Genomic DNA, 17314 nt, shown 5'->3' with positions numbered 1-17314 from the left:
GGTTTGAATTGGATAGGGTAGGGTTGATCTTATTTGTATTATTAGATAAAAAAAAAATAGTAAAAAAGATTTACCCAGTTCAATTTTCCGGCATTTATATTTTTTGTTTTAGAGAAGATAGTTTAACTGATTTTGGTTTTAAAAACTCATAGTTATGTGATTTACCTTGGTTTTATGTTGGGTCATGAAAGGGTTAGGTCCTTTTGGGTTGAGAAAAAGTTTTATGTAGACTTATAATAAATAAATAAATATCACGTGTTTAATTAAAACTAAATAACATAATCATACAATTAATGGAGTATTTAAGTCTGAAAACAAAGGAACAAATTTATGCATTTCTGCCCCCTACCTAGGTGAAGGTTTGGACTTTGGAGCAATACAAAAAGGGGGAAGGAGAGCAAATTTTACCACCCCCCCCCCCCCCCTTTTATTGATGGGATAGAAAATGCCAAAAGAGCATTGATCAAAGTAAATTTTTAATCATGATTTATTAATAAATACATATATATATATATATATATATATATATTTGATCCTACTCTTTTGAGTTGACCTTGATTGACAAACAGATACGTAGTGTGCAAATATGTTGTCAAAGTAGAATGTGTTAAGAGAAGATAATTCTCCTGGATGGGGTGAAAGAAACTTGAATCATCAACTTGTTTAGACTTGAATCTCAGAGTTGACCAATACATGGCTACTGGGAAATTAAGATCCTTAATTGCTGCCTCATATGATAAAGCTGATTTAAAAAAAAAATGGTGACAGGAGATTTCATGGATGCAGGGCACAACTCACCCTAGAAATGAAACCCTTTTGCCAAGTGGTTGTCTCATACCACTTAGAATAACTCATTACCTTGTATGGAATCCGAATTACGCTCTTCTTCCTCACTCTACACAATTTTCTTTCCATCTGGAAGCAAAGATGGTAAACAAACAAACAAACATACATTTCTATGGTATGGACAACTTGCAGCTTTCTATTAATACTGTTTTTGTCCCATACACTGATACTAGCATGCACTAGTATTAGCAGCTTGAAAGCCCGAGTGGTAAAACCTGCTCTCTAGTTGCTTTTGTGTTGCCAAATGCCACTTCTTAAAGCCCTTTACCTCCTATGACTGTGTTTCATCTTCTAACCAGAAGCTTTCAGAATCAATAAATCATCTATATCTTGTGAACACTGTAAACGGCATCCTCCGATGTCAAGTTCTCCTTCCAGTTCTCAAATTCAGATCCGCCAAATACTACTTGTTTGATACCTACATAACTGTACAGAAGATATTTTCAGGGTGAGTCTTGTAGCCGCAAACTATTAGAAACATGCGAAAAAGAAATGGCAAGGATACAACATAAACAACCTTAGTATATATGATAAATTGAAATAAAAAAAAGAAGGTAGTGATTGGCAAAAATGGTCTGCAATGGTTAGGATTAACGTTCCAGGCATATTCATCATGAGTCTAAAAATAGCTTGATGTTGGGAGAAAGAGATTCTACTTCAAAATGAAGAAGGAACTAAAGCTTACTCGGAGCTTATCTGTGACAAAGCATTAATCAATACATCCAACAGTAAAGGCTCACTTGTCCCAATGTCAACCCTATCGTGAGAAAAGGTCAGATTATAAGTATCAAGCATCATTTCAGATCTAAGGATAACAGATTCAGCCTTTACCATATGCGAGCCAAGTTATCTTGAATCTCAACATCTCCAATGTTATAGAATGTAGTAGGTGTTACATTTGCCCCCTGAACAGTATCATAATTTGGTCTTTTGTCCAAAGGAGATTGGGACAACTGCAAGGAAGAAGCTTGGTTGAGCCTACATATAATACACTCAAGTGTCCTGAAAGCTACTCTTTGAAATTTGTCGACTAAGCATACTGTCATGTTAGAATGATTGGTTATGTCTTTTTGTTACCGCCATCTAAAAGAACATAAGTAGTAGATAATTTGAGAAACTCTACTTGCATATTCATCGAATTACATCCACCAAGACGTCCAACAATGTGCCAAGACCGAATTGTCTGCAACAAAGTTGATGAAATCTAAGTCAAAATCCATACGCAAATGTGTCCAGAATTATGAAGAATAAATTACTTACGTCACAAATCAAGGAAATGTCCTTCTCCAGTGGGGCATTGTAGAACTCAAACCATATGTAAGTGTTCGAATAATCAAATCTGAATCAGAAGTAAACAGAACTTGTTATGAATTTCACTCCTAAAAGGATCTGCCAGCAAAAGTCAAATAAGCAAGACACTCCTTCAGTCTTTCTATGCCGTGCAGAATACTTGTCAGATAATTATCCTTCCGTCTGGATTGTGGGCAAAAGTAACTCTAATGAGATTTAGGAATAAAGACATAGTATTAGAACAGTAAATTGCTAGGACTAACACTTTCTGTTCAATTGCTGACACAGTTGCTTGGGGGGGGGGGGGGGGGATCCAAAAGAAGAATATGTCCTTGTTGCGGGGTAAGTCATTACCAGCATATTCACCACGAAAGAAAGGATCAAGCTTTTGAGTCGAGAAAAGGTTCAATACTCTACCCTTCTAAATATAATTATAATTAAGCATATACATCGATAAGAAAAGGAGTAGAATAAAAAGAAAATAAGACTTTTGATTTCTCTCTCAAACAGGCATTTCCTATACTTGCCAAACAAAATTTCAAATATCAGCAAAGGGGTGTTTCTAGCCTATAGCCATCTATTGTTGAATTAGAAATCCTTCCCTGAAATTTAATTGGAATGGAACTGACTGCAGTTCCAAAGAATGTCACGCACAACCTATGAAGTGCTAATATCAAATCTATGGCTGCTTACTAGTTCTTAACGACACATATGACACAAATAGAACACCATCACATGGTGTCTCTTACAAATGGAAATATTACAATTTAATAATAGGACACAAGATGCACCAAGTGCTCCTCAATTCGATAATTTATGAACCAATCTCATACATTCAGAAGGTAGAGGTGATTTGTTTCATGTAATAATAAGAAATAGAACAATTAAACTCGACCAAACACAAAAAGGCAAAGGTTAGTGTATTTTGGCACTTTTTTGTAATGTGAACTATTTCTTGTTATGTATATTGCAAACTACAAAATGATGAAATATGTTCTCAGCAATTATTCATGTGTGTTTAATGGTATAGTTAAAATTTTAAATTACAAATTTGTATCAACATTCAGAGTGAATGTATGCTAGACAATATGCATCAGCATACATGTCTCACCAACTTGCTGGAATGAAAAAAACATTGCGGATTCTATTTGATATATGAAAAAGATGGAGTGCAGTAATATTCTTACTTGTTGAATTCCACTGTCATGGGTGTTGGTGAGCCTGTCTTTGTATGTACAATTTTATTCCTTTTCTTTCTCAATCTCTCCTCCAACTAATAACAAAGTAAATATGATAAGAAAACAGTTCTAATTCTAAATCAATTGATCATAACAAAAAACTGACCCTTGACTTAGCCTTATCGGGATCATCAAGACAGGTCCCAAGAATATCAGCAAGTTCAGGATCTTTGTCATAATTCTTCTCATTATCTTCTCTACCTTGAAAATCGCCAACCCCATCAGCATCGTTGTTGTCTTCTTCTTCAAATAAGGTTAGGAAATCTGTGGTTTTTGCCCTTTGGGATGAGCTTTGATTAGGTAGAAAATGAAAAGGGGAACGAATGGGAGAGCTTAGATATGTCAGCCATTGAGGTGAAACCCTGTTCCGTGGCACCTGGAAAAGAAATGCAGTGTGCTGCAGTGTAAACATCTGCAAACACAATTTTTCAGTAATTTGTAGACGCAAATTGGTATACGACAAATGAGGGAGATGCATCATTACAGTAGAGTTAACTAAAATCATCACAAAAATATAGAGGATTGATAAAGAATAGGTATAGAGAGAAGAAGCACAAACATACCCTTTGAGAAAAAGCAATCCTACAAAAACCCTTATCCTTGGGCTAGTACTAAACTCTTATAGAGCCTCCTTCTTTTAAGACATTGGTGTTGTTCTGTCCAAAAATTAGAGTATATATGCCCTTCACTCTAATAGAAGACTAAACAGGAAATATGGTACAATCTTATTCATCGATTCGATATTCAATAAATATCGGATCGGTAGATAAGATTATGACACGTGTATGTTTGTTAGCATAAATGGTATATATGCTCTAGTTTTTGGACGGCAAGAACATCAATGTCCCAAAAATATAACGAAAGTATTTGCATATCATCTACGATAGTTCAAGGGTATATTTGTCTATTTCCCTTTTTTAATTTTATGAACATATAAAAAGTTCAACATAATAAACCAAAAATTAAAACCTTGTCTATGAGGACATTGGTGTTCGTTGGAGAAGTCGAATTATATTTTGTCCCCTCCATAAAAAACTTTACAAAATATTTTTTATTTATTTAACAAAAATAGTCAAAAGTGCTCTTAAGTGATGTGAAATGAATAAAAATATATTTTATTTATAATTTGATCTAAAAATGTCTTTATTATTAATACTTTATCTAAAAATATTTTTGCCGTTAATAGCTTGATTCAAAAATATCCATATTGTTATTAAATGGGTCAATAATGCTTTTTTCCCAAATAATTTTTTTATTTTATTTTTTAACACTCGTGGTTCTTGATAAAAAATATTACTTTTAAAGAACCATATACTTGTTTTCTGTCTTTTAAGATTACTTTAACTAAGAGAAACGTAGGAAATTTTATTTTTTTTTAATCTCATTTTATCAATTAAAATAGAATAACTATATGTATCCTTTTAACGGATAATATATGTCATATATATAAGATCATAGTAAACCCATCATTAATTTTTAGTTTAAATTCCTTTTGAATTGTAGTAGGATAAACATTTGCTAATAAAAAAAATTATTAGAAAAATATATAAGAAAAAAAAAACAAACAATACATTTATTTGAAAAGGGCTTTTTTGACCCATTAAATAATAATAAGGACAATTTTTGACAAAAATATTGATGGTATATGCATTTTTAGACCAAACTATAAAACGATGACATTTTTATCCATTTTACACAGTTTAAGGACATTTTTTTTATCCTCTTTAAGGGAAAAGGGTCAAAATTACCCATTAACTTTCATTTATTAGTTGACTTTACCCTAACCGTTAAAATGAAGTTATTTTTACCCCTACCGTCTGCAAACTTATCATTTGTACCCCTCCCCCCAAATCAATTAAAATTACCCAATTTTTATATAAAAAAACCCAATCTCCCTAATATAACCCAAACCCGACCCATCTAACTAAATTAACCCAAAGAAATATGCCTATCCAATCAAAATTCTTGACCTATAATTACCAAAGAAGACAGAAATAATTCCCAATTTTATCACATTTTCAGATTGCACACTGATTTTCAGCATATTATCATCTCCCAAATTTTAAAAATGATACAGCCTTCCTCTATGACTCAAGAATCTGCCAACCCCTTTGATTTTGTATCAAAGTTGGGGTCTTTTGCGTTTGATAACCCAAATAAACTAGAGTAATATATTGTATATGTACACTCAAGTTGGGCTTTTTTGTGTTTGAATCATAAGAAAAAGTCATTACAACCCTTATTTAGTTTGAATAGTAGTAGAAATGGTGATATTTCGAGCAATTAAAAGAGTTATTCTTCAATTCTATAGAGAAATTATGCTACATCGTGAGAGAATTTCACTTGTGTCTGTCTTTGTTGGTGTTAATTGTGAGGATAGCAATGGGTTGAGAGAAGATGGAGATGTTCCCAAGAATGAAGGAGTTGTATCCATTAATGGTGTTGAATCAGAATGTCCAAAAAAGGTGCTAATTTTGATGAGTGCTACTGATGTGGGGGCCACAAGGCATTTACTGAAGCCATTAAGGCAACCTTAAACCAACAATTCGGAGATGAATTTCAGGTCTTTTTGATTGATTTTGTTAGATAGTGTAGAATTTATGTGTAGACTATGATAAAGGATGTGAGAGTTCTCACGGTTCTTAACCAAGAACACTGAAAAGAAGGGGGAGAACACTGAGATAAAGAACATTGGAAATGAGTTAATTTGGTTTGGGTTCTGTTTAGTTTAGTGGTTGGGTTTGGGCTAAAGAAGGAATCGGGTAATTTCAATTTCAATTGGATAATTTTGGTCGATTTGGGAAAATCGTCAAATTAAAGGGTATATTTATTAAGTTTGTAGACGGTAGGGGTAAGAATAACTTCATTTTAGCGGTAATGATAAAGTCAACTAATAAATAAAAACTGAGAGATAATTTTGATCTTTTTTCCTTTATTTAATGATATTTAATTTAACAAAATTGTCATCGAGATCTATAAATTACTCGTTACTTTACAAAACTTCAAATAGATAAAGAAGCTATTAAAGTTATGCTTGTCAATCGAGTAGGTGATTTTGAATTAGCTCTCGAAATTTTATAAATAATCTCATCATTCCAAATGTTATCCTGGACAATAACAAATTGAAGGATGTTTTATATTATATCATTATTTAAGTTCTTGTTAAATATATGAAGCTAAATATTATTCTTTCTTTCATTTTGTACTTCTTTTAAATCATATTTACTCCAAGATTCAAGTATCAAGGTTCAAGATAACCTTCATTGATCATATATTTAGGTATTTATACAAGAGTTTATACATATACAATTACATAAATAACCCTTAGTAGATACATTAATTAATACCAGATACCATACTTATCATAAATTACTTGTTACTTTACAAAACTTCAAATAGATAAAGAAGCTATTAAAGTTATGCTTGTCAATCGAGTAGGTAATTTTGAATTAGCTCTCGAAATTTTATAAATAATCTCATCATTCCAAATGTTATCCAGGATAATAACAAATTGAAGGACGCTTTATATTATATCATTATTTATGTTCTTGTTAAATATAAGAAGCTAAATATTATTCTTTCATTCATTTTGTACTTCTTTTAAATCATATTTACTCCAAGATTCAAGTATCAAGGTTCAAAATAAACTTTTTAATATTTATTATTTTAAATTGAACATAAATATATACATATATATTCCCCATAGACAAGACTTGACACTACCTCATTGTATCTTGATTTATGAGAATATGTATAACTCTTGTCTTAGAGGCAAAACTTCGCTCAGGGGCTTTCGAACAACAATACATTATTCCCCATAAATAAGGCTTGACACTACCTCATTGTGTTTGTACTTGTTAGATGCTCTATAACTCTTTCCTTAGAGACAAAACTTAGCTCACTGACTCCTAATTTTTTGTTTAACTCTCGAAATTTTAACAGTGCAACATAAATTGAGACAGAGGAAGTAGCGTATATTATTTAAAAATTATGTAAAAGTACTATTAACAAATAATTTGAAATTTCTAAAATCATATTAAAAATGTCACTCCCTGGGGCTATCCCTAGACGTAACACAAGACCTATAAATCACAATAACAGATAATTCGGTTATTTCTTCATTTTTCAACAAAATCAAAATCAAACCAAACCCAAATAAAATCAGTTTGGTTTGATTTTGATAAGTTGTTATAAAAATCGTGAACACTTCTAATCGTGACCCGTATATCGAACCAAAATATTGAATTTGTGAAGAAAAAAAAATCTAAACTAAACCGAAATACCAAAGAACCGAAGCCAAATCGAACTGAAACATGAAAGAATCAAAATTGGATAATAAAATTAGTTCGATTGAGTTCAATTTGTAGATTTTTTATATTTATGGGCACACCCCTATTTGAACATGTCACAATCGTTTATTTGCATTCACAATTTCAGATTCATAGTTCACAATATCAACTAGGACTTTGAGAGTAGAGACAAACAAACGTCCTGCTACGCAAAAATGGTGTCTCTCCATTGTCCGTTCCAAAGTATTGTAGGGTTTCATCGTCCCCTTCACAGACCTCAAACTTCCTTCATTACTTCTACACGCGATGCCTTTCCTACCCAGTTCAAGTTCAGGTACAAAAGCTTCAATTTTAAGCTCTCATCTACTTAATTTTATCTTCTTCCTGTTTACTTGTCTAAGTCTATAATTTGTTGTAATTTCTTAAAGGCTGTAGCAATCGTTGCATCCAAAATTGAGTTTTTTGCTCTCATTTTCCTCTTTCTTCATTTTTGACAAAACAGGGGTTTGAATTCTGAATAAATCGTGTTTCCGTAGAATTTATTTGTGACATACAATGCTTCTTCAGCTAATTAGATACCAAGTAATTGAGTGAGTGTGGTATCAGTTCAGAGGGGGGAGGGAGGACGAGAATGTGATTGAACATGCCCACATTGGCGATACAAAGTGACTCCGTACCAGGGGACTCAAACCCAAACCCAAGACTTCTAATTAAGGATGAATGAGTACTTATCACTCTACCACAATCCTTGTTGGTCGAACCCTGCAGTTTATTGTTATGCTTAATAATGTACCAGGATTTCATAAATCTGCTAAATAGATCTGAAAGATGTTTCCCCTCCTTCACGGTTTGATTATTTGATGTAAAACCACACTTGCACAGAACAAAAGAGAAACTATTAAAGGTAATTGAATTAATAATATTGTACGACACCAACATGAGTTATGGTGCTTTGGTGGACGTGTTTCACTCTTAACCAGAGGTCTGGAGTTCGAGCCCTGAGTATGGAGAAAATTCTGTTGGGAGCGTCACCCCGATTGGGCCCTGTAGTGCGCGATTCAAATTTAGTCGGAGCTCTAATGTGGGCTCCAGACACCGGGTGGGCAACAAAAACAAAAAAATAATATTGTATGACATCTAGACAAGCTTAGTTTATGGGGTGAAGTATTTTCAATTTTCAATCTTCATATTATTGTTAATGAATTTGTCTTTCATGTCCTACAGGCATTAGCAATCTTACATTACGTTGTCACACCTTAAAAGGTCTATAGTTGTTTTCACTACCCAAGACTAGAGTTTGGAGAACAGTCAGCTCCAGTTCTTATTATTGGATCAGATGTTTGGAAATAGAAGACCCCTTTTTCAGTATATGTTATCCAAATTTGGACACAATTAATGTAGCCTGACTTTGTTGTATATAAGGAGCCCTCTAAAATAATAAAATACAGACTTTTTAAGGTCGAGGTGTTGTGTTAGTCAGATGATTACTTATGTCTCCTTTGTATAACTTTGGTGGTTTATGATATCTTTTTCGTTATACTTTGATGGGATGTTATCAGAGATAGTTGTAACTACTTTGTTTTCTGTTTTGTTTTTCAGATTCAACAATGTTTTGAGTGTACATCTAAGGCAGAGACTACTACCTATATCAAAATCAAGCACCAATCCTTCAGGAGGACCAGAGAAAAGCAAGGATGCATCAAGCCCACCATTAGCCACCATTTTGGCTGGTGTCTTAGTCTTTTGTGCCGTCTGTTGGATCGTAGGATCTATTGTAATCTGGCTCATAAGTCTCATAACTAATGTCCCGCCATCAAAATAAAACCAGAGTGTGCATTGTAGTTTGTTTGCGCTTTGATCACTAGCTAGACAAAGCCATCTTTTGATTGCAGCCTAAATAGTGATGCTTTCCTTTATGTTACCAAGTGTGAGATAAATACTGAGTTGCTAATTATTTCTAACAATGCTGAAACATTTGTGGAGTTTCTGGTTAGCTCAAATGGCATAATACTTCAGTTAGAGCATACCAGGAAGTATCACTTATTCTGTTTCATCTAAATTTCAAAGTTTTTTTTTTGTTTTAGTTTCTGAATAAGAGGTTTATACTTTATTCTTAAGGCATGACAGATCCAACCTTGAGATTTTGCCAATCTATTATTGACTCAACCATTATTGGTTATTTATTTATCATGTAATTTCATTTAACTGCCTGAATGTTTCTTCAAATATAAAGACATTTCAGAGCCAACTATGTATTGACTGTTGATACAAGACTGTAGGATATGGATTGATTATTACTTTATCTTTGGAGTACTGTTGATTATTTATGCATAATTTTTTAGTCAAACACTGATTTATTGACTTTCTTTAGAAAAAACTTAAAATCCATTGTTGGTCATTAATAGGGTTTACACGGGGTGGTTTGATTTGTTACTTATCAAACCAAATCAAAATAACTATATTGGTTGATTAATTAATACTATATTTTTAGTAGTAATTGATAAATTGACAAACATATCTACTATTAAACACGTAATAGTTATCTTGCTAGTCTATCAATAAATTTTCAACAATGTACTTGTTCAAACTTAACCAAATTTTAGTAATTAAACATAAAAGTCAGTATAAAATCTAAAAATTAATATTTTGTTAAATTTCAAAATTACAGATAATATTATAGCATCTCCAATTCGAAGAAATATAAACGTTTTTTATTATATCTTGAAATCCGAATATAAAAGAACAACTAAATTGACCTCCAATAAAAACTGATAATGAATTAAACAAATATATGAAGTTTTAAAATATATATTAAAATTATAGTATATGTATATGTCGAACAAACCCAGCGAATATGTCCTCTATTCAAACTACTCGACCAACTCTAACTCCACAAAACTGATTCACATCAAATGGTTTCCCCCTCCCGCCAAAAAAATTAAACTAAACACGGATGACTCATACTCCAAGAACAACTATGAGGAGTAATTGGGGGTGTTAGAGATCACAAGGGTAACTGGCGATCATGTTATTGTAAAAATATCAATGCTCAGAATCATGTAATGGCTGAACCAGAGGCCCTTCTTCATGGTCCGCAAGTAGCCATTACCCATAGTTTGAATCTCATTGCTATTGCTTCCTTAATTCATCAATTTCCATCTATGAAAGAGATCATCTTGCGTACCAATTCATGTTGTCAACAAGGATCTTAACTCCTTTCCTCCCATAAAATGAAAAAAAGAAAGAAAAAGGAATGCTATGCTCAACCTATTTATGCTCATGTGATTGACTCTTGCAGGTTGCTTCTGAAGAGGATGGAGTGATCCACCATAATTTTTGACATGCCAATCAAGCAGCAAACTACTCTCTCCTCGTTAAAACTAAGAACAAATTTCCAATTCGAGTTCTAAGCTACCAGAATAAAGATGAATTGAAAACATTGTCAAGAGAATTTTCAGATTGTATTGAAAGAAAATGATTTACAAATAGCTTCTTCAATCTTGATATGATGTACAAATGACTATATAGTAGTCCTAACTAGTAACCACCTCAGCTAACCATAGTTAATTTAATCACCTTTGTTACGTTAACCAAACCTCTAACTAACTAACTAACTAACTAACTAACTGCCTGCTAACTATAAATGTGAACATATCCTGTACCAACTCTTACTAACTTTAACCAACTTATAAATCATCTTAGACTGTATCAATTCTTATATTCTCAATACCCCCTTCAAGCTAGATGGTATGAAGATATTCTTCATCCCTAGCTTAGAAATTAGATGAGAATGTTGAAATCGTCCCAGACTCTTAGTGAGGATATCTCTGTGGTAGATATGTATCTTGTATGCACCAAATCAGATTGGATTTTCCCCCTGATGAAATGACAGTCTATATCTATGTGTTTAGTCCTTATATAAAAGACTGAATTAACAACAATCTGTAGAGAAGCTTTGTTGTCACAATATAGAGGTATTGGCAATTGTAAATTAACATCCAGTTCCTTGAATAGGCAAATCAACTAAACAACTTCAGCAACAACTGAGGTCAGGCGTCTATACTCAGCTTCTGAAAATGGTAGGTTGCTTTTTGGATTTCCATGAGATCGGGGAATCACCAAACTTAGCCATGTAACCAATAATGGATTTCCTTGTGTTAAAATAGGATCCCCAATCAACATAAAAAATTCCTTGAAGAGTGTTGGAACCAGAAGAGGACATCAAAACTCTAATGCTAGGAGATTGCTTGATGTATTTGACCACCCTAAGTGCAGCTTCTAAGTGAGACTGTTTAGAAGCATGCACAAATTGACTGAAGCTTTGGACATCAAAGGTAATAACTGGCCTAGTAATGGTGAGGTACAACAACCTGCTCACAAGTCTTTGATACAATCTTGGATCTACTAAAATAGGATCCTGACTATCTCCAATATGAGTGTCAAACTCACAAGTTGTCAGCTTTTGGTTCAGTTCAATAGGTGTGGCAATAGGCTTAGATCCATTCAAAGCTAAATCTAATATAAGATCCATGACATATTTCCTCTGGTGCATGAGGATACCACTTGTCTGCCTAGCAAACTCAATACCAAGGAAATACCTAAGATCACATAGATCCTTGATCTTGAAGTTGTCTTTTAGATTCTTCTTAGCATCATCTATCAATGTCCTACTACTTTCTATAATCAATAAGTCATCATCACCATAAATCAGAACAATGACTATGCCATCTGATGATTTCATTGTTAATAAGGAATAGTTTAGGTGACTGTATTGGAATCCTGCTGTGAGAAGAGCAAATGTAAGCTTTACATTTCATTGACTTGACATCCTTTGTCCCATTCTCTTTAAAACCTTGTGCTAATTACATATACACCTCTTCTTGTAAATCACCTGGCAAGAAGGCATTGTAACAATCCATTTGTTGAATGGATCAGCCATTAGTAGCAGCCAAAGAAATCACAGTCCTCACTGTTACCATTTTCACAACAGGTGAAAATGTTTCTTGATAATCAAGACCTTCCCTCTGACTGTACCCTTTGGCCACTAACCTGGCCTTAAACCTTTCTATTTGTCCATCAGGTTTGTATTTAACTTTGAACACCAATTTACACCCAATGGATTTCTTCCCACTTGGTAAGGAAACAATCTTCCAAGTCCCATTGTCCTCCAAGGCCTGTGTCTCATCTTGCATACTTTTATCCATCTTACATCCTGGATTGCCTGATTATAAGAAGTTGGTTCTTTTTCTGCAGACATCTGAGCTACATAACTTTTGTATGAATTGGACAAACTACTATAAGCATCACTATTAGCAATAGGATATAAACAGAAAAGTGCAGATTTGGACTTTGGATCAGTAATGAGGTCCTTTTGCCAGATAGGAGGCCTATTTGATCTACCTGAGGTTCTTTGGGTAGGAGATAAAATCTCATCACGTCCTTTTAGAATTATAGGAGAAATTTCTGGATCCTCACCAGGGGCAACTCCTATAGTTTCAAGCACATCTATAGGAACTTTTTGTGGAAGGAGAGTAACCTCTGATCCTGATGGCAAGCGTGCAACACTCAAGGGTGTTGTGGGTAGGATAGGAGCTTCTGATTGGAGGGACTCATGTCGAACTTCATATGTGAGAGGAGCAGATGACTGATTTATAGGAACCAAGAACTTATCATCAATGACAAGAACATCAAGAGTACCTCCATTACAAGATTGAAAAGGAAAGATGTGCTCTAAAAATGTACATCTCTACTAACAAAGAAGGACTTAGATTTCAATTCATAAAGTTTATAGACTTTTTGAGTAGAATATAACCTAACATGACTTACTTAATGACTCTAGTTACAAACTTGTCTCCCTTGATTAAGTTGGTGGCATAACATAAATAGCCAATAGTTCTCATGTAAGAGATAAGAGAGGTCATCCTGTTTATTGTGCAACATGTAATAAGTGCAACATGTAATAAGGTGATTTGTTCCCTAGAGCAGTAAAAGGAACTCTATTGATGATGAAGACAACAACTAGAATACATTCACCCCAGAACCTAATAGGTAAGTGGCCTTGAACAGCCCTTACAGTTCTAAGTATGTGCACGTGTCTTCTCTCCGGAACTCTGCACTGTGTATTGGAAAATTCACCACGATTATCAGATTTGAGTGTTTTACTTTCTTACAAAATTCAGTTGCAATCATGATTAGAAAGTTCTTAAGCACAGTACACACATCAAATTTAAGATGCAATAGGAACACCCAAGTCCATATAGAGTGATCATCCACCAAAGTAAGGAAAATTTTCATGTTATTATGAGTAGCAACCTATATGGTCCCCATACACTACATCAAAAATGATCTTTGACGGCAATTAATTAACGACAATAGCTTGATTGCCACTAAATATATATTTTTAACGGCAATTAGTACTCTTTGTATATGTCCCTAAAGCCTTTAGTGACATTGAATCCAATGACAATTAACTAATGTCGATAAAGGGTTTAACACTCTTTGTTAATGTGTATATTTATTGCCGCTAAAAAGTAATTTTGTTGTAGTGATACATCCATGTGAATCAAATGAAAACACTGAGATGATCTACTACTGCTAGACTGAAAAGGTAATCTGACTTGTTTGGCAATTGGACATATATCACAACGCTTAAAAACTAGATTATGTCTATTTTTAACAAAACTAGTTTTCTAATAACAATCATGGGCACATCCCCCATTCTTTGATGCCATATAGTGCCCCCTTCTCTCTAATCTGTCACATCTAGAGCCTTATTCTTGTAGTCCTCATTTTTTATTTGTGATCTCATTGTGTATAGGCCATTTTTCTCATTACGAATCCCCTTCACCCTCCAAAAGACAATAAAATCAGGAAAAAATGCTGCACAACAGTTCAATTCTCTTGTCAATTTTGATATAGACAAGAGAGTGAAGTGAAACTCAATTATACATAAAACATTGTGAACTACACACCTCCTTCCAATTGATAGTTGCCAAACTGAGTGGTTATACCAGAATCACCATTAGGAAGTTGAACTTTGCCTGGATTAGGAACTGTTAGACCAGTATTTAATAATGACCCTTTGTAAGGTCGTTGAGGGATTGCACAACCCAAAATGCATCCTTTTAAATGTCAATGTACCATAGGAACATGTGAATGTAGTTTTCTCTTGGTCATATGGGGCAATAGATATTTGATTATACTCTGAGTACCCATCCAAGAAGCAATACCATCCACTACCCGCAAGATGATCAAGCATTTTATCCATGAATGGCATTGGAAAATGGTTTTTTTCAGTCCATGTGTTAAGCTTATGATATCCCATGCACACTCGCTATCCTGCTACAACTCTCGTAGCCAGAGGCTCATTCCTTTAGGTACAACCATCATACCCCTATGATTTTCGAATACATTATGCCAGGCTAACCCACTTGCTATCCGCAATGGGATACATGACACGCCGCATCAAGCCACTTTATAATCTCTTTATTCATAACTACTTGCATATGAGGGTTCAACCTCCTTTGGTTATCTATACTCGTTTTACAATAATTAGCTAATTGGATTTTATATGTGCAATGTGGGGTGGAATCCCGACAATGTTAGCAATCGACCAAACCTATGCTTTGATGAACCTTTTTAGCACCCCAATCAATGCATCAACCCGTTCCTCCGATAAATCATTTGCAACAATAACTAACAAGGTGTTTTTACCTCCTAAAAACACATAGCGAAGATGAGAAGGCAAGGCTTTCAACTTTAACCTTGGGGGTTCTTCAATTGATGGACTTTTCCTATTCTTAAAATCAATAACAAGTTTCTTGGGGTTGGATGGAAAGGAACCCGACCCCACAAGTGCAACGACTACCTCATCATAATCACAGATCTCCTCCCCATCATAATTCAATAATACAACCGCCAACAACTCTCCATGACAAGTAATTTCACTAACACTTGCCACATCATCATCAATAACATCAACATAAGATACGACATGCATATCGCATGGGTGTTTCATAGACTTGCACACATTAAAATTGACCTCTTTGTTGTTCACTCCAAACTTCAACTCTCCACTTTCATCATCCACTAAGGCCCTTTTGGTAGCCAAGAAAGGTCTCTCTAAGATAATTAGGATCTCGACATCAATTTCACAATCCAACACAACAAAATCATCAAAGAAAATGAACTTATCCAACTTTACCAAGATATCATAAAGCACACCTATCAATCGTTTGATAGGCCAATCAGCCATCAAGAGCCGCATTGTTATTGGATTCAGAGCATCTAACCCAAGCCTTTTGAAGATAGCTAAGGGCATCAACTTGATACTTGCTCCTAGGTCACAAAGTTCCTTAGAGAACAGATATACCCCAATGGTACAAGGAATGGAGAAGGCCCTTGGATTATCTTTCTTAATAATCACATTATTTGACATAATGGCACTATAACTATGTGAGATTTCAAAGTCTCAAACTCCATCCTTTTCTTCTTGGTTACCAACTCTTTCATAAATTTTGTGTCCCCGACATTTCAAGCATCACGTCAACTGAAGGGATATTTACCGACAAACCCTTATGCATGGCCAAGAACTTTTGAAATTTAGCATCACAATATTTTTTCTTCAAAGCGTTATGGAAAAGGAGGGGTCACCTTGATCGATACTTGCACATTCACCTTGCTTGATAGAGTAGCAATATCACCTTCCCAAATTAGAAATATAATCAACCCCGATATTATCAGTACTAGCATCATTAGCAACAACATTTGCTTCATCAACATATACTTCCATCGGTGACTCATCATCGTCAATCACTTTTTTGAGCCATCATTCTCATTCATAGAATCATTTTTCAATACCTTACCACTTTGGGTTACAATTGCCATGATATGAGCATCATTCTTTGGGTTTGCGACCATGTCACTAGGTAAACCTCTCTTCAGTCGAGGGTTCAAATGAACCAAAATATGACTTATTTGAGTTTCAAGTTGCTTTATAAAGACTGAGGTGAGGTAATAGTTTGATTCAAGGATGAGAAGTCTATCTTCATAAGTTTAAGTACCTTGTCGGAACCTTCTACCTTGTTGAGGTTTCTTCAAGCATATCTTCAGTCCGAAAACTTTTCGGATCGGCATTTTGCTCTTTGGGCTTTGGTCGGTCATGTGGTGGCACATACTGATCCTAATCACCCTCATGTTCTCTCCAATTGGTACCCTGACATGCCAATCTCTTTCTCTATCTCTCCAAACATTATCACGTTCCTTATTTCAACCTTAATTCCCGCCCGGCCTTGGATAGCTCCAACGAGAACCCCCCGCTTGATTACTCAAAAACGGAACTTCTTTATTGTACATAGCTTCAAATTTTTCATCTTCCGTACATAATCCATCACTTGTTCCAACCTCATTCACCTTCTTGAAACCGCCAACCATAACATGTTTTAATAAGACATTGTGCCGAGTCATCATCTTTGTCATGTTCTCATCTCGCTCTTGGTTCTTCTCCAATTGTTATTTAGTCATACCCATAGCATGAGGTGATACTTGATTTTCCCTTGTGTGCCAAGCGCAGTTTATCTTTGTCATCTCATTAAGCAAAGTAGAAGCCACTAGAAATAGTTGTCTCGTGATTCCACCAAAAATGAGTTGGGC

General features: G+C 34.4%; 3 protein-coding genes across 5 annotated transcripts; 1 reads left to right on the top strand and 2 right to left on the bottom strand.

The window, feature by feature from the left end:
• Window positions 1-953: 953 nt before the first annotated feature.
• Window positions 954-3958, bottom strand: LOC125866218 (uncharacterized). 3 transcript variants are annotated; one of them, XM_049546537.1, is made up of 8 exons: window positions 3938-3958; window positions 3481-3786; window positions 3324-3409; window positions 2107-2185; window positions 1970-2029; window positions 1678-1799; window positions 1532-1603; window positions 954-1272 (listed from the first exon to the last, which is right to left on the bottom strand). In XM_049546537.1, exons 2-8 carry the CDS (start codon window positions 3784-3786, stop codon window positions 1170-1172), a joined length of 828 nt encoding a protein of 275 aa, XP_049402494.1. In that variant the 5' UTR covers window positions 3938-3958; the 3' UTR covers window positions 954-1169. The 3 variants fall into 3 exon arrangements, 2 of the variants coding, with proteins under 2 accessions (XP_049402494.1, XP_049402493.1); XM_049546536.1 differs by having other exon boundaries at window positions 3481-3954; XR_007446469.1 differs by lacking the exons at window positions 954-1272; window positions 3938-3958 and having other exon boundaries at window positions 1526-1603; window positions 1974-2029; window positions 3481-3931.
• Window positions 3959-7787: 3829 nt separating this feature from the next.
• Window positions 7788-9648, top strand: LOC125865319 (uncharacterized). Its single transcript, XM_049545521.1, has 2 exons — window positions 7788-7997; window positions 9263-9648. The coding sequence occupies exons 1-2, from the start codon at window positions 7879-7881 to the stop codon at window positions 9483-9485; spliced, it is 342 nt and encodes a 113-aa protein (XP_049401478.1). The 5' UTR covers window positions 7788-7878; the 3' UTR covers window positions 9486-9648.
• A 5633-nt stretch (window positions 9649-15281) lies between these two features.
• Window positions 15282-16100, bottom strand: LOC125863801 (uncharacterized). The gene has a single exon (XM_049543798.1). It carries the CDS (start codon window positions 16098-16100, stop codon window positions 15282-15284), a length of 819 nt encoding a protein of 272 aa, XP_049399755.1.
• Between the last annotated feature and the right edge of the window lie 1214 nt (window positions 16101-17314).

This window comes from Solanum stenotomum, chromosome 5 (assembly GCF_019186545.1).
Source record: "Solanum stenotomum isolate F172 chromosome 5, ASM1918654v1, whole genome shotgun sequence".
NCBI classification, from domain to species: domain Eukaryota; kingdom Viridiplantae; phylum Streptophyta; class Magnoliopsida; order Solanales; family Solanaceae; genus Solanum; species Solanum stenotomum.
The sequence above is the reverse complement of the archived record's forward strand: the minus strand, read 5'-3'. Positions and strand labels throughout refer to the sequence as shown.